Source organism: Notolabrus celidotus, chromosome 16 (assembly GCF_009762535.1).
Source record: "Notolabrus celidotus isolate fNotCel1 chromosome 16, fNotCel1.pri, whole genome shotgun sequence".
In the NCBI taxonomy this organism is placed as follows: Eukaryota; Metazoa; Chordata; class Actinopteri; order Labriformes; family Labridae; genus Notolabrus; species Notolabrus celidotus.
In genome coordinates, this window is record NC_048287.1 from 27,708,229 (window position 1) to 27,732,281 (window position 24,053).

The window sequence follows — 24,053 nt, forward strand, 5'->3', positions numbered from 1 at the left end:
CTGAAGATTGCATGGATTTATTATGAAGACAGGGAGGACACGGCACTTCAGCCTGGCCTTGCAAAAAGTATTTCAACAAATATCTCCTATGATGTATTTTCCTCAAAGGCCACCTTTTGAAAGAGACGTTTGTGTCGTCAATTATTAATGTGGATATTCCTGTTTTCATTAACAATACTTGATCCTGGGGCACTGGTGGCCTATTGGTCTAAGCGCCCCACGTACAGAGGCTATAGTCCTCTGCAGAGGTCGCCGGTTCGACTCCTTGCCGCGACCATGTCCTGCATGTCCTCTCCTACTCTCTACTCCCCACATTTCCTGTCTCCCTTCAGCTGTCCTATCGATTAAAGGCGAAAATGCCCCAAATTATAAGTTTCATCCAGTGGACACCATCAGAATTTCAACAAATATCTCCTTTGCAACCTATGATGCATTTTCCTCAAAGGCTACCTTTTCAAAGAGACATCTGTGTCGTGGATATTCCTGTTTTCATTACCAATACTCGATGCATGAAGGTTATACACTTAAAGAATAATACAACCAGTTCAAACTCTGTGTTGTCAGCACAATTTAAATATCATGGGCTGAGTGGTAACAAGAGAAGTACTCAGAAGGAAGTTTACTCAAAAGCTAGAACATTTATTGACCAATGAATCAGGCAAGGTTATGGATCTTAGGGCCAGGTCAAGCGGCAACCTTGGGTCTCAAAATATGAAGCCCATGCGGAAGTGTTAGAAACTGTAGTTCATTGAGAATCTGCTTGAGGCTGGCTGCAGAAACACTGGAAACCACATAGACACCCATTCAAAAAAGACGATCTTTGCAGCATTAATAAACATGTTTACAGCCTGGTTAAAAAAACAGCTTGGCTACAGTAGCTAATCTCTCTATCTGCACACACTGTATGGGGGTGAATTTTATTCTAACACGACAGTTCAGAAGATATTAAGATTACAAGTTTTTGCCCAACTAAGGACATGACTGACTTCACTCCTGTTGGCTAGGAGGCTCAAACCCTGCCTCTTTACGTCACACTCTGCCTGGTTGAGTTCCACATTTCCAATATGGCTGCTGCCGATGATTGGCTTCAAAACAGCGCTCAGGAACAGATGGGTGACGTCATGGATACTACATACATTATTTATACAGTCAGTGGTTCAGACTCAGCAGGAAGTTTACTCAAAAGCTAGAAAATTTTTGGGCCTATGAATCAGGCGAGGTATTGGATCTTATGTCCAGGTCGGTCCAGGTCTGAATAATGAATCTTTGGTGGATAGTAGCCCGAGTTATTTGATGATCACTGCAGATACCTGTCCATCTGGTTCATCCTCGTCGCTGTCGGTCACTCTCTCTTTGCACTTGAGGTCGATGGAGCCCTCAGGACAGGAATCGTCTGCAGGTGAAACATGGCTATCACATGTTAGCATCTCAACGGTTTAAGCAAACACGATATTCTTTAAACAGTTTCCTTGTCGTGATTTCATTTGCATTTAGGGTCCAGATAAAGAACCACTTATGGTGTCTGGACATAAATTAGAAAGAGGCTTCCTCTAAACCAGCTTATCACCACCGCAGCCGAATGTGTGCTTTTGTTACTGCTGTATTTTAACAACAGTAATTAACAGGCCGGAGCCGGAGCTCAGCAGATGACACAGCTTTTTTTCTTCTTCTTCTTCTTTTTTTTCTGAATTTAGTTGAGCTAAGGTTTTTGCTGACACCGACATTGAGACTGAGACGGCTGAAGCTTTTTAAAGACACACTGATTGTTATGGGAACTGAAACCATGACCTTTTAGTTATGCAACAGTCTTTTTTAACAACCACTACACCACTATGCTGTTGTTCATCTCACTCACCCATGACATCATCGTCCCCCTCTTCCTCACAGATGACCATACGCTCCTCATCGCTGGTCACGTCTTCACTTGCCCCGCCCTGGTAGATGGACTGAGGCAGGGGCCGGTGGCGGAACATAGTTGCCCCGTCATCCTGACAGAGCGGGGAAAAGATCAAAAACTTTTTACAACTCCTACAGAGACAGATGGAGATGGTTGTTATAGACTTTTTTGCAGAGGACAACTTAAAAAAACAACACACATAGACAGACATAACATAGCTTTTATTTCAAAGCATGCATCCACACACAACATAGGATTAATGCTGCCTTCAGAACAAAAGAGCTCACATGCAGACCTATCCCTCTGTGATTAGGAGCGAAGCAGCAAACTCCAGTCTCGCACCTTCAAAGGCACTAAAAAAGTAGAAAGTGAAACCTTTGAAGTTGGAGGCTGAGCTCCCCCAGAGCTTTCAGTGGGTTTTTCAGCAGCAACAACTCGAGCCCTCACACAAAGAACAAAGAGCGTCCATTTGAACTGTTTTTTCAACAGCGTGCTTTCAGTTGAGAAGTTCAACCAAATGCTCCGCGGTGTGAAGGACACACGTCTGCTGAGTGGAGCAGCTCACATACGCACAAACAACGCCCTGTTCTTCGTCTGCTGCGTCTATTTTCTGTACTTTTATTTGTTTTACTTTTTCTTTGTTCTCTTAGACGCAACAGACTTGTTAAAAGCGCTTTCATAATACTCTCAACAAGACTGCAAGCACGTGATCTAAACTCTAAGATTAAACTTGCGAGTGATCTAAAGCAGATTTTTTTTTTCTTTTAAACCTCCAGAGTCTGTTATCTGCCTTTGAGCTACAGATTAACAACCTCGTACCTTCTCTAGGTCTCTCTCCCTCTGCTCCAGGGTGTGCACGGCGCTCTGGGAAAAGGCTCGGGGACGGGGGTGCTGCCCCACAAACAGACCCCCTCGACGCTCTGATCCTCCAGGCCATCCCGAGCCCCCTCCCTTCCCCTCCAGCACCTGGGGTTCCGAGTGAGGATCTGAAGACGAGAGGAGAAAGGAGCAAAGATGAAATATCACACTGTGTTCAATAAAAGTCTGAACCAGTTCATGCGAGGTCACACATGTAAGAGCAAAATGCCTGCAAGTCCTAAAACAAGAGAGAGATCTCCACTTGATGACGATTAAGATTATGTGTGCTCATCAAACACCAAGCGGCAACCTCCGGTCTAAAAATATGAGTCCAATGCGGAAGTGCTAAAAACTGCAGTTCATCGAGGATCCACTTGAGGCTGGCTCCGGAAGTACCGGAAACCACATACACACCAATTCAAAGAAGACGATCTTTACAGCAGAAATAAACATGTTTACAGCCTGGTACAAAAGACGAGTGTAGTCTGGATAGCTCATTTCTCGATCGGCACACACTATACGGGGGGTGAATTTTTTTCTAACGCAGCCATTTCAAAGATATTGAGAATACGAGTCTTCCAATGAGAGGCACAGCTGCCTTGATTGACAGGCGGGAACACTGTAGCTGTTGACTAGGAGGCTTAAACTCCGCCTCTTTACGTCACAAATGCTCATAAGCAGCACTATGGCTGCCACTGCCTACAGTCCTCAAAACAGCGCTTCAGAAACCGATGGGTGACGTCACGGATCCTACCTCCATATTTTATACAGTCTATGATCAACACACACCTGTGCTCTCTGACATGCTCCTCTCCCGTTGCTCCTTCGGGGTCCCACGGCCCTCCGACAGCGACTTCCTGCGGTCCTTGTTGCACCATTTCCAATCTGGATGGGCTCTGAAGTGGGCCTCTTTCACCTGGAGGAAGAGGAGGAGGAGAGGGTCTTTCTTACTGCATAATTCAGATTAAGTCTTTATTGCTGTTGATACAACTGGGCGTCTGGAGCACAAATTAAAATCTCTGGAATAACAGGTAAAGGGTAACTTTTGCATCACGAGTACTGTCAGTGAACAAAGCCACATCAAGAGTTAAGAGTATCTCCACCTGGAAAGCCAGATCGTGGTACTGCTGCTTCTCGTTGGGCCCCAGAGCGTACCACCACTCCCCAAGGATCTTGCTGACTGTTCGGTTGTCCTGGTTGGGATGTCGCTGGTGCACCAGGGCCCGATGGCGTTTACTGAAGATCATGAATGCATTCATGGGACGGCGGATGTGGTCTTTCTCCCTCTGGTTGAGAGTTTGCAGGAGGATATAAAGTGTAGAGTTTAAATTAGTTGTGCTCTTCTTGTTTTTTAATTTTCAGTTTCACACCAATTCTGCACGGGGGACTGACCTTTCTGTCTGCGTCCTTGGGCAGGGCGCTGAGGGACTGTGTGCGTCTCTTGATAGTGCCTGAGGAGGGAGCTGGATCACTGGCCACACCCGGAGAAAACCTTCATTCACACAAAGAGGAAAAGTGAAACTGGGACTCTACAAGAAGAGGAAGTCAGGGGACATTCCTAACTGTGAGGGACTTTCAGAATCAACGAGGCTGAAAAGAAACAAAAAACCTTTTTACATTTTCTGTCTTAATGTTCCTTTTTTTTTATCTACTTTCTGCAAGTCATTCTTCAGCTGTGGTTGTTATCACAGGATGTGCTTAATACTAAAAAACTGTTCACATAATTTCACGGCATTTGTTCTTTCCCAGTAGTACTAAGTAACAGTCTTCTTATGAGCTGCTGGTTAGTTTGCAGAAAAAAGCCCAGACCAGACACAGAGTAAATAGAAAAAGTAAATAGTATGCTGTCACAAACTGGGTTAGGTTTGCATTACTGTAGTGTTAAGGCGGTGGGAGATAAGGAGCGTTAAAACACTCAAAAAACAGATGGACAAAATCCTTATTATGAGTCTAAAATAATGGTTTATTAGTGATGGTATTTTACAAAAGCTCATATCTTCATGAATCCATAAATGGAGACAGATTAACCAAATTTTGGAGAAAAAAATAGGAGATAGGACCTGGTTTAAAGTTCCCTCCCACATTATCTGGTTAGAAGTCAATTTGAATAACAAGCCCTAAAGTTCAGACCGTTAGAAGTCTTTTAAATCTGTGAACTGGTGCAAAGATAGTCTGCCTCTCTGACAGAGAGCCCCCTCAGTCTCAAGATGTTCCACATGGTTATGGTGGGTGTTTCCTCTTTTAGTCATTGTTTGGTTTTAACATTCACAGCAAACACCAAATACAGGGGTGGGCTGCATAATTAAAAAAGCAAAAGTAAAACACAAGTCTCTCTGAAGGTAGAAATGAAGCTGTGGGAGACAAGACAAGAGAGGAGAAAAAAAAGTATATAACTTCACAATTACCAGAGCGATCACAAGGTCTTTCAGAAATTGAAGTTACATAATAATTTGGTTGGGGTTAAGTCAGATGGGCTATTTCTGTGTGTGTTTATGGGCATATGCCTGAAAATGTGCGTGTGGGTGTTTTAAAAGCTTTCTTTGTATTGGAAACATTAGGAACCATAATGGGAGACATAATAGGTAACAGGAGGCTGAGAGACTATAGCTTCAGTGAGTAATTGTTGTCACACTCGTCCTCTCAGTAGGACCAAAACACAGCACTATAATAAACTTCCTTAACATGACGTCACACGCTCGGATGTGTCATATTATGGTGTGATTAATAATAGCTTCATCATTACTATAATTAGTTTCACTGACTATTCAAGTTATCAGATACACTGTTGAACATGTAAGCATTTGAGATGAGTGCTACCATGACTTTATGGCTTAGCTTAGTATACCAAAAGAATACAAGGCTCGTGGACACTCCAGTATATTTGGATGGCCTCCAAAACTAAACCTAACCCTCCTGTTATGTTCGTTTCTTAGGGACAGCAATAATGTTCCTGGGTCAACTCGACTCGGGGCTTATCTAAACTTACCCTCCTGTGTTAAATACTTGATTCTGATTGGTCAAAACCTCATAACATCAGTAATCAATTCCCAACAGCAGAAGTGACACCAGGAACAACTTGTATATACTTCATATCTAATCAATCTGTTCTAAGAAGTCCAGCACATTTGACCGCTACCTGTTGACACTGTTGCAAAACAAGTGCCTGTGAGCATCCTAAATTGGTCAACATAGAGACATAAATGTTAGTTTCTGTCTCAGGTTGGACTTAAGGGTTGAGAAATAATCAAAGTTCACCAGCACAGATGCAAAAGCAGACTAAAGAGCTACTGGAGCCTGGATATCGCTAAGTTTCATTACTACAAAGCAACTTAACCATGAGCAGCAGTGAGACACGATTCGCCCTCTTTGCGTGGGCGTCCCGCTCACCCTGTTGGGCTTTTTAATTTGCATAACCACCTGTTCACTATTAGGGTTGCAAAATGCAAGGAATTTTCAAAGTTGGAAACTTTCCATGGGAATTAATGGGAATTTATGGGAATAAAGCAGGAATTTACTAAATTGAAGGTTGGCTCTTAATAGGGAACTTAAATATAGTTGGGAAAAATATATTTCAGCATAATCCTGACTAGAACAACCAGATTTCATGCAGGTACAGTTGAATATTTATGCTATTCCTCAATCGCATGCACTTAGCACACTGCTTACTGCAGAGCTATTGAGACCACGCCCCCTACATGCACTGTGCATTCCTCCATCACATGCACACATGATAGGACTTTTTTGGAGGGAGAGTGGCTCTTTTCGTTTAACATTTTGAATGGGACTTTGTTGGGATTGCATTTTTGTTAATTTTTGAATGGGTTGGGTCGGGGGGGGAATGAGTAATATTTAACTCAACATTCCTGTTTTTGTTCTTCAATGAAAGAATTGATTGTTCAATAAAATATTTAACCCTTGATAAAGTTCAACTTACAAATACATCTGTTTTAATTTTATTATTTTGGATGGATGTCTGCTTATAACATACAAATATTTATGCTTGGATATGATACCTTTCCATTAAACTACCCTCAATTCCCATAAATTCCATAACTCCCATGGAAAGTTTCCAAATTGGAATATTTTCAAAATTTCCCAGCTTAACTTCCCAAGGAAATTTACCAGAAATGTTCCACCCCTTTGCAACCCTATTCACTGTACAGTATCCTGTATGGATTGATGCATAGACTGGCTTTCCCACAGTTTTCCAACACTGCATTTGAGGCTGTATCAGAGACATTACTAATTTCAGTATCAGAACAACTCTTGAACAAGGAGATAAATAGCAGAGGAACTCCAAGAGGTGGTAAAGTACATTTAAAAACCATGAAACAAAATTAAATTACAGGAATAAATAAAAGTAAATCAATTCATATTGTTCTGTAAGGCTGTTTGCAGCAGGTGTACTTTCCCTGTGCAATTAGTAGAAGAGTAAAAGAACTAATACATGGCTGTTGAATATGTCAACTTTGTTTCTATGAATGCCGTTAGTTTCTTCATTGAGACGTAGCTGTATAACAGGTGTAACCACTGCACCACTTAGAGACTGCTGAAGCATTTCTCTTTGTGCTCTCAATGATGGCGGCTCTAAACAGCGCCGCCATCGCTGAGAGCACAGTGACCCTGAAACATTCAAAACCACACTACCAGCCAGACAGCCACGCAGCCCGTCTGAGTCACTCTGAAAGAGCAATAACCCAGCCAGACGCAGAGACGCAGCCTGAGACTGAGTGGAATGAACAAGCACAGACTGTATAACTCTTGCCAAAGACACACACACACACACACATACACACACACGCACTGATACAACTGGTAAAAAATAGTTGTTTGTTGTTGTTACTTTTGAGTTTTGCTTTCGCAGGTGGATTCCAAATGCACCTGCTCCGAGCGTGGTGTCCCCAAAGTTTTAAATCTGGCACTTGAAACTACTCTGACAAACTGTGTGTATTATAATCTACAGATACTATCTGCCTCCTCGTGAGTCATTCCAAGAGTTGCAGAGAGGAAACACATAATGTACGTGGTGCTGTCTCAAAATGAGTGTCACCCAATTAAATGTTGCACAACAACATCAGCATGCATCTTAAAGGCCAAATGCTAGATTTCTGCGTGTCCATATTTCAAAGTTTATTGAAGCTTTTAGAGTTTACAAAAAGTAAGAATCTAATCATACTTGAGTGTAACTTCCTAATGATGTTAGATACTTCTGAAATAAACATGAATCTATGCTATCCAAAAACTGTTAGGGTAACTTCCCACACATATAAATGACCACATTTGCATGTAAACAAGACCTAAATGGGATCCGATTTGTCTGGCTGTCTGGCTGGCCTCATTTCACAGAGTGGTCAGTGTGCCACACAGCCGCTCTACACCTGAATATAAACTCAATCTTTTGTTTCATGTGCTGCTTCTGCTTGTTTTGATTCAGTTTGCAGTCCGCAGCTGTTGTTAGACTTTGACAACCACAAGGAAATGCAGTGCAGAGCGTCTTACAACTGGCTGTGTTATTCAAAACTTTTTTAACCCCCTTGCAAAAAACATTGCAAAACAATCCCCATGACAAAGTCTGGCCTCAACGATACCAGGAAGAAGGACAACCTCTTTGTACTTACGGGTCATCTGTATCACTCTCTGTCTCGCTGTCAGCCCCGCCCCTGTCTGTAGGAGGATTGTCATTGGTCGGGGGAGGGCGTGACGGCGATCCCCTCTCTAGGTCAGGAGGGCCAGTCCGTCCGTCGCTCACCAGGGCCACACCGCAACGAGGCTCTGAAAAGAATTCATGGGCCGGTTACAGAAAAGCTTCATTAAAGTAAGCAACAGTGCCATATGTGTAAACACAGGGCGTGCAGCTTGTTGATGGATAGCTCTATTCTGGCCAACTGACCGTGGGAGGTGTGAGAATCTGTGACTATGTTATGTGATCATCTGTAGCAGTAGTAAGAGGAAAGCTTTATATAAGATGGAGCTAAAGACTACTCGCATATAAAGAAAATGTCTCCTCTCAGATTCAAAGAATACGTGTTAAACTTAAAGTATTTGCAATGAGACTGAAGCCATTTAGTGCGCTTGTTTTCTCTCACTGCATTCACACAGATTAGTCTCTATTGATGTTGTGATTTCTTCAAGCAAATCCACCAAATTATAGTTCCAGTGTGAAAGATTTGGGGATGAATGGATGGGAGAAGTAGAATCTATTGCTCATTAGTATTCTTCCATATGTGTACAATCTCTTGATAATAAGAGTCTTTGTGCTCCCACCATCTTAAACTGAGGCCTGTGTCTGTTTCTATTTCTAACCTACTGCTCAGCTTTTGTTTACTGTCAGTTCAGAGAGCAAAACTTGCGCCCCTGTAACATCCCACCTTCAATATAAATGTCACAGAGGTGTAACAGTGGGATAAAGTCGTACCATCACTGTGCCGGCATCGGAGTAAGTAACAGAGGTACTACAGAGGCGAGAAGGGATCAATGTGTGCCGACCTTAGACTGTATAATTAATGGATGTAGTATCCGTGACGTCACCAAGATGTTTCTGAAGCGCTGTTTTGAAGCCAATCGTCGGCGGGAGCCATATTGGAAATGCTGAAGTCGACTTAACGTATGCCGAGGTAGTGTGAGGTAAAGAGGCGGGCTTTGAGCCTCCTTGCCAACAGCTAAAGTGTTCCCGCCTGCCTAAACCACGCCCTCAATCACCTGACAAGACTACTTAAACGTAGCCAGCCTACTCCAACTGCTTGGAGTCTTTGATTCTTCAACCCACCCTCCCTCACCTTTCTCTACTCCACTTAACCTTTTTCCTTATTCCCTTCTACTCAACTTGTGCTGGCTTCTACTATGCCCTTGTCTACTTCCAGGTACAACCCGGGTCAAGATCAGCTCGGCAGGATAATGCTGAGATGGAACCCCCATCGTGAGTCTCCTTCTGCTGGGCCACACTATGCACAAATAATTAATTAAATGTTCAAACTTATATCTTTGTGTAGCGTGGTCCTTGCTAATGAATGGAAAACTCATAATCTTAATATCTTCAAAATTGCCGCATTATGAAAAAATTCACCCCCCCTACAGTGTGTTCTGATAGAGACATTAGATATATGCACTGCATTCATTTTTTTGTACCAGGCTGTAAACATGTTTATTTCTGCTGTAAAGATCGGCTTTTCCAATTTGTGTGTATGTGGTTTCCGGTACTTCTGGAGCCAGCCTCAAGTGGACACTTGAGGAACTGCAGTTTTAAACACTTCCACATTAGCTTCAATTCTCGCGGTTGGAAGTTGCTGCTTGGTGCCGCAAACAGGTTGTGTGTATGTGGAGCTCCTTCTGTGTGTTTATCTCTCCTGCTTCTGCCTTGCCGTAACACAATGTGGAATCACACACTCGGACACCAGTACTACACCACTGCAGGATCAATGTGAAAGCACAAAGGTAGGAACTTTGTTAAGCTCACATTAAGACTGGGCTACCGGCTCAAGAGAGGGCAGAATCAAGCGGCAACCTCCGGTCTCAAAATATGAAGCCCATGCGGAAGTGTTATAAACTGCAATACATCAAGAATCTGCTTGAGGCTGGCTGCAGAAACACCGGAAACCACATAGACATGAATGGGAAAAAGACGATCTTTGCAGCATTAATAAACATGTTTAAAGCTTGGTTCAAAAAACGGCTTGGCCCTAAGAAGCTAATCTCTCTATCAGCACACACTGTACGGAGGGTGAATTTTTTTCTAACGTGACGGTTCAGAAGATATTAAGATCACGAGTTTTGCCCATATAAGGACATGACTGACGTGACTCCCGGTCGGGAACACATAGCTGTTGGCTAGGAGGCTCACACTACATCACACTCTGCCTGGTTGAGTTCCGCATTTCCAATATGGCTGCTGCCGTCGATTGGCTTCAAAACAGCACTCAGGAACAGATGGGTGACGTCACGGATACTACGTCCATATTTTATACAGTCTATGGGCAGAATAAATGTTATTCATTATTTCACGGCCACTTTAAAGTTTCCTCTTTTCTTCAGGGAACATGAACTGTTTTGAGTATCAGCTGAAAATTCTTAGCAACTGTGCAAGATCACAAGTTTCTAGTTCCTGAAGTGTGAGAGCTTTCTGCACATCTTTGTTACACATTTAAGCAGAAGTAAAAATCTTTGTGTTTTAGATTTAGAGGTGAACTTGGACTCTGAAGAATGTTATTTAAGCCTTTGCTGATGTTACATGAACTCAACAGGGAATCAATACTCTGAGCTCTCTAACAAACACTCTTACATAGAGCCTCATAAAGCTCTGTAGACAAGGAGACACAGCCCTGCAGTTTGCATTTAGATGACTGATCATCCCCATCCGTTCAAAATTAGTCTCAGATAAACGTTAGTGCTCCAGCCAATAAATATTGTTATCAACAATGTTACTGGAACTATATTGGTGTGAACACCAACTGTGCTGATTCGCAATTCAGTCGCAACTGTTTTGGGAAACACTGACTTGGCTGCGGGTATGTCCAACCAACATTTGTACTGGCTGTGTACTGGAGTGTTTTGGCAGTCTTTATTTGTGAAACACAGCACTACATAGGGTTTCCTTTTATGATTAGTCTGGGAAACGCTTGTTTATAATATACAGTCACATATATATTTGTGTACAAGCTGTGAAATAAGCCTTCTGTGTCCCTCGCCTGAGTAAAAAGTCACGATGACACGTCCAGAGAAAAAGGAGTGGGGTCACTCGCTACCTTTGCTCTGATTGACAAGCTGTTGGCCATCAGCAGGCTGGGCAGCCGCTCCTGATTGGCTGGGCTCCAGGAAAGGGACGAGCGAATGCCAAGGGAACACTGGCACCGACCGAGGCTCCACATTGGTCCAAACTGTGGGAACACGAAGGGAGAGAGAAGAGAGAGAGAGAGTCAGGAAAATTAAAAATGTCATCATGTTTATCCACTTCAGTATTGTGGCCTGTGGACAGAAGGTAGCGATCTGCCCTCTGGCAGCATGTGAAATCCTATGTGATCATCAGCCAGCAATGAGCCAAAGTGTTACTAAAAACTACACTTTTCACAGAAACTGCCAGAGACTGAAGACCATGAATGGAGTTGTGTATCCAGTCACCTACTCTGCCCCCATATCCAACACACGCACAGAGACCATCCCCCGGGATAACGAGAGCTGAGGGGTCATGTGGTGAGAGATGGGATGAGGGAACCTGTTATTTTATCCACAGAGAATCCAGACTCCAGACTACCCACTGTCTAGACTGCTGTCACGTACATTTAGAGATGGCTCCTGAGTCAGTTGCAGTATCACAATGTTGTTTTGAGAATCAGATCACAGGTGTAGATCACAGATTCTTATAAAACAACATTAAGTTATGAATCCTGAGAGTTTCCTGTATTGACGACTCAGTCTGTTAGTTGTTTCTCTGGCACTTCGTCTCTGTCTCTTTCAGGTGGCGGCGGCGGGTGTGGCTGGGCCGTCATGGATTGAGAACACATGGCCCCGATGTTCTCAATTCAGAAGAGCATGCTTCATTTCCTCATTGTCAGGAGACAGACAGGGATGTGCTGCTCCTCATGCACCACGCTCCTCATTATTGTTTATCTTTTGACATGCAACACCTCACTCACCATACCTCCACTCATACACACACACACTGACACTACTGTCTGACTGACTCTCACACCTCAGGATGTTTGTTAATTAAATCATTTGCCTTTTTTAGTAAATAAATCAACTGTATTTTTGAAGCAGCTGCATGTCTCCTTGTGTTTTTAGTCATCAGGTTTGAGCCCCATGACCCATTATATCAGACAAAACTTGAGTAAATTGCTGTCTGATGACAAAAAGGTCGCTCCAGAGATCTTACTTCACCACGTTATCCTCATCGTTTATTAGATTCTCATAAAATGTGCAAAGACCTTCATGGTCCCCTGAGGATTAACCCCTGTGACTTTGGTTTCTAAACATTTCCTCCATCAATTGTTATGTCAAGCTTTTTGTTAGTCAATTTTTTTTGTTTTATAAAAAAATGTAGCTACAGAAATAAATTGCCTTAATCCCCAACTGTGTGTTTATTGTTAAGAAGAAAATGTCAGCATTCTTACTCACTAAACTTACTGAACATGCTGGGCACAGATTTAGCCTAATGGTTAAGTTGCGCGCCCATATAGCGCCCCTTTCCCACATGTCATTCCCCCACTCTCTCCCGCTTTCCTAAGCTATCCGCTGTCCTGTCTTCTATAAATAAAGGTGTAAAAAGCCCCCAAAATATATATATATACACTACCAGTCCAAAGTTTGGAAACACCTTCTCATTTAAGGGTTTGTATTTATTTTAATTATTTGAAACACTGTAGATTAATACTGAAGACATCAAAACTATGAAAGAACATACATGGAATTATTTAATTCACAAAAAAGTGTTAAACAAAGCAGAATATGTTTTATATTTTAGATTCTGTAAAGTAGCCCCCTTTGTCCTTCATGACAGCTTTGCACACTCTTGGTATTCTCGCAGTCTGCTTCATGAAGTGGTCTCCTGGAATGGTTTCTAATTAACATGAGCCTTGTCAAGAGTTCATTTGTAGAATGACTTGCCTTCTTAATGTGTTTGAGACCATCAGTTGTGTTGTTCAGAGGTAGGGTTAGTACACAATGGATAGCCCTATTTGACTACTGTTGTAATCCAGATTATGGCACAACCAGATTATTTCATAGTTTTGATGTCTTCAGTATTAATCTACAATGTTGAAAATAATTAAAATAAATGAAACCCATTGAAGGAGAAGGTGTGTCCAAACTTTTTAACTGGTAGTGTATATATATATGTAAAAAGAAAATGAACATGCTTAATATTAAGCATGTTGAATGTCATCAGGTAAGCCATGTCATATTGAGCTATTTCCTTTCTTAACATCAGCGTTAAACTCTGAGCATCACTGTGCATAAATATTAGGCTGTTTGTATTTGTATTGTATTTTATATTTAAATTTTTGCTATTTAAGAGTTGGAAGAGAGAAACAGCATCTCGATTTTCCTGTATGTCTTTGTATATATAGTGAAAACTGACAATAAAAAACCTTTGAATCTTGAATTTGAATATTAGCACAACAGATCTGCAAACACTTGAGTCTGCTTCATTCAAATGTGAGGAAATTACTACTTCTTCTTCAGCTGAATTAATCCTTTCAAAATGATGGATTACCTCGAAACAGTCAGAGGCAGACAGCAGGTGTCATTTTCATAGCTGGTGAATAATTCACATTTGGAAGATGTGTGGATTTCAGAGGACAGCATGTATGTGTGAAAAAAAACAAACCTCCTACTACTCTTTTTTTTTTTTTTTTCTTATAATAAATATTTTCTTCAAATAATTAATTTAACTGATCACACTTTTTTTTTACATCATCATGTTACAATACCACTGGAGCCTCTACTTCTGCTTCTACTATCACCACTACTACTTTATATATAACGACTGCTGACGCTCGTACCACATCCCCTCTTACTCCACTTTAACAACAACTGATTTATGTCCTGTTAGGTCTAAGTGGAGCATTTGATACAACTGACCACCACATCCTGTTACAGAGACAGAACACTTAATTGACATTGGAGGAGCTGCGTTAAGCTGATTTAAATCCTATTTATCAGATCAATCTCAGTTTGTGATCCTCCATGATGACTCCTTTGCATTTGCCAAAAATAATCTGGGAGTTCCACGTTTGGTTTTTGGACTGACTCTGTTCACTTCCTTCCTTCAGGTCATATTACCAGGACACATGGGTTATTATATGTTGTTATGCAGATGATCCCTTGTGATACGTACACAAATACTGATGACCCTTATCTGTTAACTAAGCTCAAAACATGCCTTAAGAACCAAACATGCTCTGCTACTAAAGTCAGACAAAGACAGCCTCTTTTTTTATCTGTGTAACATTACAAATGTGCATAAGAACCATAGATTGTATAAAATATGGACGTAGTATCTGTGACGTCACCCATCTGTTTCTGAAGTGCTGTTTTGAGGCCAATCGGCGGCGGCAGCCATATTGCTGCTGTCGAGCGACTGTGATGTAAAGAGGCGGGCTTTGAGCCTCCTCGCCAACAGCTGCAGTGTTCCCGCCTGTCAATCAAGTCAGCTGTGCCTCTCATTGGAAGACTCGTAATCTCAATATCTTTGAAATTGCTGAATCTCGAGAAATTAGCTCTCCAGACTACACTCGTCTTTTGTACCAGGCTGTAAACATGTTTATTTCTGCTGTAAAGATCGTCTTTTTTGAATTGGTGTGTATGTGGTTTCTGGTACTTCCAGAGTCAGCCTCAAGCGGATCCTCGATGAACTGCAGTTTTTAGCACTTCCGCATTGGACTCTTATTTTTAGACCGGAGGTTGCCGCTTGATAAGAACGTGCATCCAACTCTTTAAGGACGGAAAATTAAAAATCCCAATTATTAGGTGGCTAAAATATGTCTCTGTCAGGTCCATTGAGTGTAGATTGATGGACAATGGGCTGTAAGTTCTGCCCATAATGAGATGTGAAGCCAAAAGACTGCCTCAATGGGGTGCTGGTGGCCTAACGGTCTAAGGACCCCACATACAGTGGCTATAGTCCTCGTCGCAGAGGTCACTTGTACGATTCCTGGCTGTGAGCTTTGGCTGCATGTCTTCCCTCTCTCTCTACTCCCCACAATTTCTGTCTATCTACAGCTGTCCTTTCAATAAAGACAAAAATGCCCAAAAATTAACTTGGGATAAAAAAAAAGGACCGCCTCAATGGGCGCTGACATGCTGTCTTAATGCAGCCGAGGTTTGCATAGAAACAACCTGGCATGACAACTTACTATAAAGACAGAAACCATTGGTGTTAAAAATGTGTTTGACATGTATTTTAATGTTATAGTTGGACCCATGTTCCATCTGTTGAGGAAGGCGGGGTTTATGATCTATACCACAGGAAATCAGCAGGGGGAGCTCTAAATCGTTTGGCTTCACTGTCAGTGAACACTTATGGCCTCCATTTTAATACACAGCCTATGGTCAAGGTCAAAATGCTGCTGCATGTATCCTGACAGGAACCATAAATAGAGATCATATTTCTCCCATAAGCACTGGCTTACTTTAGAATAAAATCCAGTACTCTTTTTCCACACATACAAAGCTCTTAATAACAGGCAACATCAAATCTTAGAGAGCTCATAGTGCTCACAGAATACAGGCTTGCTTGTGGTGCATTACATGTCCAAAAGTAGTATGGGAGGCAGAGCTTTCCTTTTTCAGACACCTATTATGTGTAACCATGTATTAGTTTCAGAATAAGAGGCAGACAGCTCATCTTGTATTCAGAATGTTTAGGGCTCGCCAGGCTTAACCCTCATGCAACCCCTCCTATTGATGCAGCTTGAGGACTTGATACACCAAATTCCTCTCTCCCTCTCTCTCTCTCCCTCCATCATTCATGCATTCATACATTGATGGGACTTTTAAATATGTTACTAACTTTGTATCCTCCCCAGAGGTTTCGTGCACCCTCATCTTGCAAATTCATGTGGATGGTGAATGCAGAGACTGCCACTTCTGTTATTGGTCTCTATTATTATCATTGTTGCTGTCTGTCTGTCTGTCTGTCTGTCTGTCTGTGTCTGTCTGTCTGTCTTTCTGTCTGTCTGTCTCATCGGTCGTGTCCCCCAGTGTCTGTCGTTATGCTCAAGGTTCCTGCCTGTCAAAGGGAAGTTTCTCCTCGCTGGTGTTGCCAAGCACTTGTGTTAGGTGCATTGAGTTGGAAGCATTATAAAGAGCCCACTCCAGACATATGCACACAGTAAAAGCTGATTTGTTGATTGATTCTTTATGTCTGAACATTTGTATTATGAGTTATGAGTAAGTGACTTCAGCCTCAGCAGATGGAGATAATCAGTTTTTAGCCTCCGCTGACTGCTGTCCCACACGCTCGCCTAGCCTGCTGGAAATAAACTGGCTGTGAACTGTGCTGCAGCACTGCAATGTCCAGTTTCCGTTTCCATTTATAATTTTATAATTCAGTATTAAAGTGATCTATTTATAGCTGACCATTTACTGGCGATAGATAGCTCAGCTAAAATGGAGATCCAGATACTGCTGAGCTAGATATTAGACATGCATTAGACATACACATGTGCTGGATGTACTGTTGCTTACACACACTGTTCACAATGTTCTTTTCTGAGAGCTGATTCTGGTGCACATGACAATTATCGCTCTGTTCTGACCTTTGATCTCCTTACTACTAACCGGCAGTTCAGCCGCTTTTTGCATAAGGAACTACAAGTGAGGAAGTGAGGCTTCTCCAAAAACGCAAACAAGAACAATACACTACAGTAGTTCTCAAGATTATGCACATATTCAAACTAAGAGTATTTAACGGATTGGATATCATCTAAATATAAAACAAAATATGAGACAGCACAAAGGAGCAATAGTGCCTCAAAACCAGAATTATTACTGCCTTTGATTCGTGTTGCTTTAATGACTTGCTCAAGGACAGATCAGCTGTGCAGTCCTACCAAAGCTGATTTACCACAGATCATAAAACCACTGCTTGGGAGTTTTAAAAATGATCCTGAATTATTGTTCAGTAGTTAATGTTTGCTGTGTATCTCCTTTATCATCAAAACTGAGCTGAGACAATTAGACGCAAAACTAACTTTGAGGTTTTTTAATATTCCTTGCAGTTAAAAGTCGGTTAGTGGCCACATACCATCCATTTATTACTCATGACATTTCTATAATAAACTAAACTCAAGAGCTAATTAATTATGAAGATTACAAAAGTATTCTCGCAGAAACAGATTGCTGACAACTCAATGTGGCTAAGAACAGCTCGGAGATTAATCTGAATGAGTAACACAGCAGTGAACGCTTCACACAGCAAAACTGTATTAACCCTGTCGTGTCCTACTGTTGCAGCGAGGATTCGTGAGAGTCAAAATGTCACCCAGTTGACGTGCAAAAATCAACATATTGCTCAGTTTCCACCCACAGTTGTGGTTAAACCATGCATAGTCAAGTATTTGGCTTGTCTTGCTTTTCAGCTCTGTCTCAACTAAACGTCACTGTTGAGGGCAAAGGGTGTCAAACTCATTTCAGTTCAGGGGCCACATACAGTCCAATTTGATCTCAAGTGGGCCTGACTGGTAAAATCATAAAATAACCTATAAATAACAATTTGTTTTAGTGCAAAAACAGTACATTCTGAAAATGTTCACATATAAGGAACTATCTTTTTATTAGAACAGCTGTTGTATTTTTCGCCATAGTGAGTCTCAAAGTGTGGCTAAATACCATGTTCTTTAAGCACTGGAACCTGCTGTGAACACACCAGGTTTCCCATTCACCTGACACACAGAGGGTAATGTTTACAGCAAAGAGCAGATAGATTATAATAAGGAAGAAGGTAAAGTTGACTATCATGGACCCTCCAGCTCCAGCATGAACAGTTCGATTGCTGGAGAGTGTTGTATGCAGGGGTCCAAAAAGTCACAAATTTCCACCAGATTATGTAAACTGCAAATATTCTTTTTCATCACTATGAGAAAAAAAAGTCCAGGAGTGCTGTTCAGGTGCGCTCTGTCAGCTGTTTGATTGTAGTACAAATTTTAAAACAGCAATTACGTTTATTAAAAAATTGCAGTTAATGTGTTCTCTGTAATTTTTTGACTTTGCCTAGTCATCCTGTGGGCCGGTTTTGGCCCGCATGCCGTATGTTTGACACCCCTGGTTTAGGGATTAATATCAAAACTAATGTAATAAACTCAGAGGAAGTCATGTCTGCAGTTCTTATTAACTTTCTCTTTAACAGCAAACCCCTAAAGGAAACTATAACTAACACATTTATGTCTTTTTTAACCAAAGCCGGGAATATTTTTACCCCTTATGCCTTCTAGCTTCATTGTTCATCATAAACACATTTGTGTTATTTTTGTTACTCGTTATAAACATTGGTGCTGTATTTTAGTTAAGCTAACGCACATTATTCAACTTCTTCAATCACCCACATGAACTGTAAATATGTATAAATACGCCGCTGAAAACAGTCCCCCACAAATGCATTATAAACTCCTGCCTGAGCAACATTACCCAAAGCTATGGTACCCAACTCTTAAGCTAATCACCTTATTTTTGTAAGAGATGATTTTTAAAACAAGCTCAACGAGGAACAAGTGAGCTGAGAGCAAAGCACAGAGACACAGAGGCTGTTTGCAAAACCGCCTACTATACTAGCAGTACGTACTGATTTGGCCAAAATTCAATATGTAGTATGTGGTCAAGAGCAAAATCTGCAGTATGCCAAAACTACCTGGATGTCGTACTGATTTGGGAATATTTCTCAGTATGCATCAGACCAGTCTCCATCACATACTGTTTCCCATAATGCACTGCGCTAACGTTACGCCTTTTCTTTCTTTTTTTGCCGGGGGGCACTTTGTTTTTAGGTGCTGTGAAAATTATTACATTCCATTAAAAACACTTCTTAAAGCTAGGGTTGGTAGCCACGGAAAACTAGCATGGATTTGAATGTAGCATTTCCTCAGGACTCCGTCTAACCCCTCCCTCTCCTCCAAAACGACGCCCCCGCTCATTTGTGTTTTGCTCTATGTCGACTCGTGTCTCATTCAGCGGTAAGAAAACACCAAAACATTCTCATAGTGAAAGTTCAAAACACAAACAAACATGAAATGTACGTTTTGCAGGAGGCGGGCCGAACGGCAGGACAGGATTTGATTGGTTTCATCATTTGGCTCCTGATGGCAGGGATTGATTGGTGTTTTCCCAGATTTACTCCGGCTGTAGATAGCAGCTTTATTAACACATTATGTATTGATTGCCATCGGGACATAAAGATCAATTTAACCAGTGTATCTGAATCTGACTACCAACCCCAGCTTTAACTTTTTAAATCATAAGTGGATGCTACAGAAGCGGTTTAGGGATCAGCTTGGTTGTAGTTGACTTCTGCTTTCCAAAACCAGAAATCCGGCGACGCCTGACCCAGCATCCTGCAGAACAGATCCAAAAGAACAGTCATACTACATACCACTTTTAAACTGCATACTACTACATTTGTAGGTAGTATGTAACAGGCGGTTTCGAAAACAGCCAGCAACAAAGTAACACTTACATTTTTTTCTTCTTCTCAGATTTGTCGACAGTGAGGAATAACAACAAGCTCACCCTTTAAGGTGCTAAATAAATCTGACTCGAGATTCTTTAAACTTTAAGAGGACCTGCTGACACCCTGAAAAGGCATGGCATTAATATTGCACGGACGCACTGACAGTGGGGAGTTGTGAAAAAAATCAGTGACAGGAACAGTGCTTAGATATCCATCTGTCATTATTGGTTTACTTTAGGTGCTACCAGTGAGGAGTAGCGAGGAGCAGCGGTGATAAAGATGAGGCGACAGCACCCTGCGTGCTTTGGGGGGGACACACTTTACAACTCATTCCACCTGTGCTATGATAGACTACACATTACTAGTGCAAGGGAAGCTGCTGGATAATTTCTCCTGTGGGTGCAACAGCAATAATAAAAGTTCTCGAGCTGTGTAACAAGATGGGACCTCAGCTACATCAGGGCTCTTATCTCCTCTCCACCGAAGGCTGCAGATGTACTCAAAGAGAGCAGTAATGAAACTTGTGATGCTAATGCAGCTGCACTTGAGCTGGGCTATATATAGGAGAGATCTCAGCCGTGGGGGCCTCCGCTGCCTTCTGCCTGTGTTTGTTTCTGGGCCCACTGTGGCTCTAGGTGTTTTTAAAAATGTATGGTGGAGGAAACGTTACGCTACAGAGGCAGGTGGCTGTTAGCAGCAGTGCGAGGGATGTGAGAGGGAGAGAGAAATAAAAGCGCGCTTCGATAATCAGCTCAGGGCTCAACGCTTTACTGCGCTAATTCTACCGGTGGAAACAGTGTATCCATGACAACACGCCAGCAATACAATTACTCCTTTTACTGCTGAGAGTGATGAAACACATTCACATCACGCCGGACCTGCCCTTGATGCCCCGTCTGAGGTTGTTGATTGTCTGGAACATCGAGATGAGTGTGCGTGTGAGTATGCATGCGTACAGGGTGGAGGAGGAGGAGGAGGAGGAGGAGGAGGAGGAGGAGGAGGAGGTGTGAGTGTCCCTGCTGAACTCCAGCGCTCAGTCGTGCATGTCTAGACATGTCAATATCCTCATAAGTTTCTGTGAAACACCTCTTATCTCTCTCTCTCTTGCACACGCGCACATGTGTACACGAAAAATAAGTGACACCCCCCTGCACACGCACCACTCAGTAACTTTGACACAAAACACACACACTGAGTCACACATTACACAGAGTGAGCAGCAGGTCGCAGCGACTGATGTATCGAACCTTTTTTGATTTCCATGCCTCAGAAGATGAAGGTTTCATCTTTACCACTTGATCCAAGTCAAGAAATTATTAATCAGAGACGGGTTATGAAATACCAAATATTAAAAGCTAGAACTTTTTACTTTGACGCTTGAGTTAATGGTTTCAAACTTATCTGTAGCTGCAACCCCTCCATGCTCTCTAAATACACATATTTCTAAAGTATCACTGAAGCACTGAGTATCTGTATGACTTGCTTGTTCCAGTTTGTTGTGAACAAATGTCAGGAAGAAGTGTGAAACTGAAAGATCTGTAAATTGCCAATATCTCTCTCTCTCTCTCTCTCTCTGCCCAAAGACGAATTCCTGTACATTTATCACACTTTCAGTTTGCAGATTTAGAGAGTGTCGTGTTAAAAATGAAACACAAGAGGTATTGTGCATTGTAAGTAGAAACCCAACTCCCTTATTCATATATTCAAAGTAACATTTCAGAGTTTTGGCTGTAATTTTGCGAGGTTGGCATGGAAACAAGCACACAGTATATGATTAACCCGACACCTCTGCTTCTCAGTGGCCACTTTCTTATATCCGACTGTGTAAACGGAGAGCTGACAAAATAGTTTCACAACAGACTTTTTTGCCAGAATACAAACTTTGAACAAAAGGTTCACAAACAGCTGATCAGTGTCACATCACCCCCTTTTAATGTCCCTCAAATAACACTGTGCTCCTTCTTACCTATACACGGAGTGCAGAGTTATAAATAATAATGACTCAGAGTGGAATAAACATTCTGTATGTACCACACACCCACTAACATGAAAATCCACAGCAGGACATGATATGCACTCAAGCTTAAGTCAAAAATGAAAGTTGAGAAATTGCCACCAATTCTATTTATAATTCATGTATGTGTGGCTTTTCTTATTTGTCATGCATGGCTGATATCATTTTGCCTGTTTTGCTGTGGCTGAATTTGTGGAAATTTCTGATAATAATAAGAATCTTTATTTATAGAGCACTTTTCAGAAACTATGTTACAAAGTTATGGAGCCAAAACGATGACTTGAAACACCTTGAAACTGAAAAAAGAAACATTGGCATTGAAACACTTGCGTTGTAAAAAAATTGTAACAAAACAGGTATTGGCATTGAAAACATTTCACTGATGTAAAAATTACAAACAACAAATGTTATATTATTTAAGTTTTAGCATTTTTTTTGCATTCTAATATGTTTTTGAATGACAATCATATTATATTTCTTTGATATCCCTTTTTTTTAAATATGATTTTCATTCAAAAACATATTAGAATGCAAAAATTGCTAGAAATTAAATAATATAACATTTGATGTTTGTGATTTTGCCGTTACATTTTTTTTTACAATACAGCTGTTTCAATGCCAATGTATTTTTTTCAGCTTCAAGGTGTGTTTTCAAAGCCAAATTTTATTTTCAATACCAAACATTAAAGTCATCGTTTTGGCTCCATACAAAGTGCTTTACAATGCCTCAAAGGAAATGTGCAAAAATAAAGAGCATTTTAAAAGACCATCCAGTTAGTGCAAATGTCATAACCATTAAAAGAACATGTAATCATAAAAACAAATTAAAAACTAAATAAAAGCAGGACCCTGTGCCAGACACCTTGATGAAAATAAAATCAGGAAATGCTCTCCGGTAAAAGTACGTTTTGAGCAATGACTTAAATGAGAGCACAGTCCGCCAACCTAATTTCCTTCGGCAGTTCACTCCACAGCTGTGTGGCCCGGACTGAAAACGACTTGTCCCCCTTTGTTTTCAGCCAAGTTTTTTGGACCGAGATTAGCTCTGTGCTCGAGGATCGCAGATTGCCCACTGGGCTGTATGGTGTTGAAAAGGTCAGAGACAAAACCGGGGCAGAGATGGTTTTAAAAAGTAACCAATAAAATCTTAAAATCAATTCTAAAACGTACCATACCGTCTGAAATAAGTAAGTGATAAAGTGTTTACTGTGTTTTATCAGCCACAAAATAATCTTTGAAAGCAACAGAATTCTAAAAATAAAGCATCAGAAACTATCTTATTTCTGAAATTCTTAACTTTCCATTGCAGCAGATGTTCTTTTCTAAACATCAATTTGTCCATCATAGAATAATAGAGACTTAAAGTAGGAAGTCAAATGTGGGATAAACCAAAAGACAACAGGACAAATGTTCTTTGATAACAACACACCCATTTCCAAAACAGGAGTTTGAAATATGTCCTTTGAGTTTAGTAACTTCTTGCATGCCAAGTAAACAATAGTAATGTGTACATGAGTCATAGCCATAGCACTCAGATGATACTACTGTAACCCTAGAGAGGTAATGAAAGCAGGAAGTACTAGGCTAGAGTACATAAGCTTCAGCACATCCCTTCCCTCTGTACACTAAAAGTGCGGCTCAGAGGACTTTGTATATGATGCCAACAAAGCAACACCGCCATCATGATTTCTCACTCCCTTCTTCACATCATCCCTTACCCGTTCCTGGGCGTCCCATGATGATTTGCTTGCGTGGAGCAGGGTGAGGCGACTCAGCTGGCAGTATGAGCGGCAAAAGGGCAGTCGGGGTTGGGTGACAGGCTACCGGCTGTGGTAGACCCCCTCCAGAGGCGTCCTGGTGTCCCTCAGGTTTCCTCTCCCTGCTCCCGGAGCCAGAGGAGGACAGGATTGAGCCTGATGACGTAGGCATTGACCCAATGCTGGAGGGGCTGGACAGGGCAGCATTGCCCACTGTTGCTGGAGTCAGGGACTGGGAAGAGACATCAAGGAGACATTTGCATAAAGCATATATACCCATAGCAGTGATGTAATAATGTATTTTTCCTTTCAAATAAATCTTAACTTTTGAGGTTAATGCTTAAAAGATAGCAGTTACTTAATCTACACCAGCAG

The 24,053-nt window shown here is 41.6% G+C and overlaps 1 protein-coding gene across 2 annotated transcripts in view; it reads right to left on the bottom strand.

The window, feature by feature from the left end:
* The window catches only part of cica (capicua transcriptional repressor a), a 53,309-nt gene that overhangs the window by 16,714 nt on the left and 12,542 nt on the right, over window positions 1–24,053 (bottom strand). For both annotated transcript variants that reach the window (XM_034705492.1, XM_034705491.1), the window contains exons 3-11: window positions 23,640–23,910; window positions 11,494–11,625; window positions 8,374–8,527; window positions 4,148–4,247; window positions 3,859–4,041; window positions 3,545–3,671; window positions 2,717–2,883; window positions 1,856–1,988; window positions 1,311–1,393 (exon numbers count right to left, since the gene is read on the bottom strand). In XM_034705492.1, coding sequence (XP_034561383.1) covers window positions 1,311–1,393; window positions 1,856–1,988; window positions 2,717–2,883; window positions 3,545–3,671; window positions 3,859–4,041; window positions 4,148–4,247; window positions 8,374–8,527; window positions 11,494–11,625; window positions 23,640–23,910 — 1,350 coding nt within the window. The remainder of the gene's footprint in view (window positions 1–1,310; window positions 1,394–1,855; window positions 1,989–2,716; window positions 2,884–3,544; window positions 3,672–3,858; window positions 4,042–4,147; window positions 4,248–8,373; window positions 8,528–11,493; window positions 11,626–23,639; window positions 23,911–24,053) is intronic.